Here is a 6,000-nt window from a genome sequence, read left to right on the forward strand (position 1 = left end):
TATGTATGCACTCAATCCAAACTGTGCACTGTTATAGTTTCCACCATACTTCAAAAAGCCTGATTGCTGTACAGTATGTAACTTGAAATGTTCTGGATATCCTTAGAGTCATTCCGACCCCCGGTCTTCCGTCACGGCCCGGACAAGGAAGGGTTCAGCCGGGGAAGTTTCTGTAATAACTTCAAGGAAGTCTTCGGATATCAAAAGAAATACTGGCTGCTTCCTATATTCACCAGGTAGGTTTCGGTTACAATTGTATTGGCAGAATGGGATGATTCTTGGGTCCTTTTTCTTAAGTCTCCTGACGATGACTAGAGCAAGCTAGTCGAAGCGTTGAGACCGTTGACTCCGCAGTAGTGAAGTTAATAACGGTCCACTAGAGGCTAAAGTAGTAGTTGCAGTCAATTTTCTACCTTTTGCCCAGGTAGGAGTTTAAAAGCAGGACAGTTCTTTTTAGAACTGAGAAGTCTCTTAAAATCCCAAATATCTACTCAGTGGTAGTAGAATAAAAAGCAAGACAGTTCTCTAAAGAAAAAAATCTTCCTAGCATTGTAGATACACACATGGTGTTACCGCAAACCAAATATATATCCTTTTTCTTTGGTGCACAAGGCAATTTTTACAGGCAATTTCGAGGCAACCAATTACTAATGTACACCTCAAGCAAAAGGAACATGGTGGTAACACAAAAACACGTGTTTTCTATCACTGCTCTTCTAGATAATAGAAAAATTGAAACCAGAATTTCTTTTCTTCTTGAAGATTTTATGGTCTAGACCTGGTTGCCTGTAAATTACCTTGTTCCTGAGAGCAGTGTACACTTTTTGACTACATACATGTATCATTATATGTTGACTGCTTGTTGTCTGTATTTTTTAAGAACTTGTTGATTTTTAATTGTACAGTGCTTTGTAATGTTTATGCCTCTTTCTAAATAATTAATAATTAATAGTATCATGTTATGTGTCTTGGTCTAGTTACCAGACTCGTGTTAAGGTTTGGTCAAAACGTCAGATTGTGGGTTTCTGGTTCAGGTCATGGCACTAGAGCAAGATACTTAACTGTAATTGTTTAATGGGAGGGTCAATTGCAATCTAGGATCAAACTTTTCGTTTTACGACGCATGCATCCATTTCTAAGAACTTCAGTACCTTCAAATATTTTATGAACTCTTGATAACCTACCCTGTAGAGCAGAACTTTAATCAGACGTTTTCTTGCTGATGTTGTTTTTTTACAGCAATGGTGATGGGGTGACGTATCCCATCCAAGCCAGGGACCAAGATTCAGATCGTCTTCTAGATGGAGATGTTGAGAGTGACATCGGCAGCGGCCCAGAAACTGAAGACAAGGGAGCAGGTAAGACCACGCTATTTATCGTGTATCTGGTATATGGTAAATGATGATGGCGCTGTCCAATTCAGTGAAACTCCAACACTGCAGCCCTGTTATCGGTAGCCTTGCTCAAGGCAGTCGAATTATTCACTCCGAAAAAAGATCGCCGCTGTATAAAAACCCACCCGTTTTCACTGTGCGTAACATAGCACGACATGATGCCCCCGTACACTATCCGCATGCAGCGGCCGTCAGGCCGACAGCCTTGTAGGGTCTGTGTTGAAGCCACTGACCTCATTACTATAATAAGCGAAGAGTTCCCACGGTCAGCTCATTACCATAATGCCCGCGAAAGACGAGACATGTCTACATCACACACCACCACCACGGACGCTCAGCGAGCATGATAGGCGTGCGTGATTGGACGTCAAAATGAATAATTCATTTGCCTCACATCGTGTGTTGTCTGATAGGTCTGACGAAAGATATACATATTCATAGGCTGCATACTAGCATATCCAAGAGCCCCCCCAATTTTTTCCACAAGTGGAAATTTTTCAATACAACACATTAAACCCGTAAGTTACAGACCCGACAAGGCTGTCGGCCTGACGGCCTCCGCATGCGGTTAGTGGTACGAGTGCGGACGACTTGTGTGCACAGTAGTCGTACGATGTGACAGTGTGTATATGGGTGGGTCATGCGGTGTGATTACACGCACCACGCACAGGGTATACGGGTGGGTTTACAGCGGCGTCTTTTCGGAGCGAATAATGCGACTGCCTTGAGCAAGGCTATGTTATCGGTAAAATTGAGCGTCTTAAGATGTACCATTTTGTGATAAATTGGTTTTAAATTTGATCAACTGGTTTTTTTAATTTTACATTATAAGATAGTAATGTTAGGTTTTTTATTTAGAAAGCCTTGATTGATTAATTTTCTCAAGTGGTGTACATGTAAGTCAGAAGTTCAGCGCTTACTTTATTTCCAGCTTTTCCAACAAAAGTAGGCGTGAGATGCTGCGTTTTTGTATATTAGAATCACAAGCTTGAGCTTTACAGGCAAACAGAGTGTATCTTTCAAACCATTCATCAGTTGACGTTGAGATTTTCAGAATGGGAAAGAGCAGCCCTCAATTTACTGGGAAATTGCTACATGTATATCTCAAAGTTTTATTGCTATTGCTATTTTTATTTTATTTTTCCCCGCCTGGTTTAGGTAAGAAAGGTATAAGAGATAGCATTAAGACCAGCCCATCGTACTCTACCATGGCTACGGGTGGTGCAGCTGGAGGCGGGGATCATGTTGCTCTGCATATGGATCCAGATGAAGGTACAGCATGTTGCTGAATTGTTTAGACAAATACAACCACTGGTGACTGCATTGTCTGATGCAAAATTTGTTATTATTTTTATATATGTCGATTTTCTTTGTCTTTCTTTTCTTGGTGCAATCTGTAATCACAAACACTTTTTTTAACAGAGCCATTTAGCACTCTGTAGGCATAGGCATTTTGGATCACTCAACTCCAATTTTAAAGAGATTGCATAAATTAGTAGCAACCTTTTTTTGTTTTACCATCCCTGGAGAGATCCAATCCCGCTCTTTTAAATGATGCTTGTTGTGTTGTTGTGGTGTACTATTTAAACCTTGTGTGGAAATGTTTATCTTGTAATTTGTTTCATGTTCACTTTTATATTTTATAAGGTGTTGAATTTGGATCTATAGAGAATGAAGATATCATTTTTGCATTACCCGTACTCCTTTTGTTGTGATTTTACTGTTTTTATGTTGTGTTGAAACTGTTCTTTTATCATTTTGTGCAATTTTTTGTGTATATTGTTTTATTTTGTTTGTGATTTCTGAAGTATTTATTCTTGTTGTGTACTTATAGACTTACATTTATATATTTATTTATATAATGAGTAGGGTAGATGGCCTCAGCTTTCGATCCAAACTGGACCTTCTTCATATTTATTTATATATATAACAATTTACATATAATCAAACCTTTTTCTTTTTTTTATGTAATGTACAGTTAATTACAGAAATTAGCGGGGAAAAAACAAAGCGATTGCAAATGATGGGGCTTCAGCATGATTCTATCTTTAATTTACTTTTTAAAAACTTCATTCTAATGTAGCTTTCTCAGTAGTGAATGTACTCAAATTGTGCATAAAACTAAAGTAATTTAATGTATGTATAGCAGAGTCAGACATACAGGTCCGACCTTGTTATTGTTATTAATAACTGTCAAGTAGTTTTACTATAAGTTTTACTTACAATGGTTCACAAACATTTTCTTGATGCTTGTTTCTAACCTCATCTACTATTGTTGTATCTTTCTCTCTTTTAGGTGCACAGATCAATTTAGGAGTTGACGGCGAATTACAAAGATAAACATCTCCTTGAGTTCAACAACATCTTTTTTTTTTAATGGTATGTAGAGTAAGTAGGATTAAGGATTAAAACTAATTTCAAGGCTTTTCGTGTGTCCCAGTATGAAAGAAGAAACACCCTTTCAGATGCCTGACATGTTCAAGTATTTTAATGAGAAATGACATCTTTCGCAAAAACTATTTTACTTCAGAGCGAGTCGTCCCAACATGTTTTATGCTATCAACAGCTCTCCGTTGCTTGTTGCCAAGTGAGTTTTTTATGCTGGTATATATTTTAGGTAATTACCAACTGCGTCTAGCCTTTAATCTAGGCAAAATGCTTTCTTCCGTTTTGGGGTTAGCATTTTCTTTTAAGATTATATATGGAAAATGCTTTAGGTGTAAACAAAAAAATTGTGTTTGTTTTTTAAACTTAAAAACAGTTCAATGCTAATAATTATGAAGGGTTTATTCTTGTAAACATTATGTAAAAATAGTTAAAGACCTGACATTTCAATTCTAGCCGAGTCTTTTATTGAAGCTAAACTGGCAACACACCACACATAAACAAGGGTACTAGTTATGATTTATAAACATATTATAATGAACACTACTACAAACAATCCGGTGAAAAAAACTTTTAAAAGGGTTGTGATACCTTTTGTAGATCAGGTTTTTTGGGAATGACATGAATCCCTACTCACTGTGAATGAAGATGTTTGTAATATTTTCACGTAGAAGTTTCAGCTGTAGTCATCAAGTTTTTGAGAAAAGCGTGAAAATCACAGAACAATGTTTTCAGGAGATTCGCGTAAATCTGACGTACACGTATACTATGCTAAACTAATTTTCGTCTCACTGAGAAGAAAATTGTCATTTCTCAAAAACTACAGCATCTCAGCTAGTAATATTTTGAGGGAAGCTTTCTACCATCATTGTCTTTAAACCAAGTAAGTTTATAGTAAATCTGTGTATATTTTTGTTTTGTGTCTTACAAAAATTACCCAGACCCAAGGTGACCGTAGTCCAACATTCATGGAAAATTTGGCATTCCAGTTTGAAAATATGTGCGTAATTAAGCCAACGTTTGTGTTGTTTGTGTACAACACAAAACAACCTGAGTTTGTAGTAGAGATAATTGTTGACCATTATCGCATGTTTTTTTTTTTTGTTCAGCATGCGCAAAGCAACGTTAGTTTAGTTCACTGTCAATATTAAAGAATGAAGTTGCTTGTTAATACAAATTTTGAACAAATTCCTCATTGGCGTGTGTATATATACTGTTTTAAAGTTGTGTATTTGAACCTGTTGTACTGAATTCAAAATCAATATTTTTCAAATTATCTGTAAATATGAAAAGATTCCATTGTTAATCATAGAGTTTGAGGTATATTTATCATATTCTTACTGCCTTGGTAGATCAAATTATCTCAGGAGGCAGTTTTCTATTTGACGTCTCAGGCCTCACTCATGTCATGTGTAAACCCAGATATTCTACCTCGCTCAACAGAAACCAAAGCCATAACTCAAAATGCAAACTGTTGTCCTCCGAGGGTAGTGATACATGTATATTCTGCCCCCTATGCTAAGAATGACCTGCAGCCGATTTCACAAAATGCTAGGATTAATCCTATCTCGAGTTAGGAAGAGTAACTCGTCCTACATGCAACTTAGGATGAGTTCAATGTGTCCTGCCGTCAATTTCACAAAACTCTTCCTAACTTAAGACTAAACTTAGGACTTAGGACGAGTCCCATCCCTGCACTATAGCATGAAGACCTTAAGATTAATCCTAAGTTAGGAAGAGTTACTCGTCCTAACTCGAGATAAGACGAGTCCTAACCCTTTGTGAAATCGAGAGCTGACATGGTTACGTAACTGAAGTCGTCCCAAGTCCTAAGATTAATCCTAAGTTAGGAAGAGTTTGGTGAAATTGGGAGCAGGGGGCGTGTTTGGGCAAACACCTGACCAGAAACCTAATTTACAACCTGATTATACTGCTAAGATAAACGGCACCCGACCACACTGCAACCGTGGTCCAGTGGTTAGACTACAGGTCGAATCCTATCAAGCTAACTGCTGATTCCACCAAAACGAGAATAAGTGTTGTCACCTAGTTACTGAATCACAATTTCTTGTATTGTGCAATTCATAGTCGTAGACAATGAACCAATGATTGTTTAAGAGTCATAATTCTTACTTGTATATTCTGTCTAATACATGTATATAAGAAAGAATTCTGAAACAAAAAATTCCGGTATGTGTTGATGTTGCAATATTAATCCTGT

At 37.2% G+C, this 6,000-nt stretch overlaps 1 protein-coding gene across 2 annotated transcripts in view; it reads left to right on the plus strand.

Moving 5' to 3' along the window:
* Window positions 1-4,412, plus strand: part of LOC117293377 (palmitoyltransferase ZDHHC15B-like) — an 18,447-nt gene extending 14,035 nt beyond the window's left edge. For both annotated transcript variants that reach the window (XM_033775677.1, XM_033775676.1), the window contains exons 8-11: window positions 107-236; window positions 1,240-1,358; window positions 2,553-2,666; window positions 3,691-4,412. In XM_033775677.1, coding sequence (XP_033631568.1) covers window positions 107-236; window positions 1,240-1,358; window positions 2,553-2,666; window positions 3,691-3,734 — 407 coding nt within the window. In that variant the 3' untranslated portion in view covers window positions 3,735-4,412. The remainder of the gene's footprint in view (window positions 1-106; window positions 237-1,239; window positions 1,359-2,552; window positions 2,667-3,690) is intronic.
* Window positions 4,413-6,000: the final 1,588 nt, after the last annotated feature.

The sequence above is a fragment of the Asterias rubens genome, chromosome 8 (genome assembly GCF_902459465.1).
Source record: "Asterias rubens chromosome 8, eAstRub1.3, whole genome shotgun sequence".
Classification (NCBI taxonomy): domain Eukaryota; kingdom Metazoa; phylum Echinodermata; class Asteroidea; order Forcipulatida; family Asteriidae; genus Asterias; species Asterias rubens.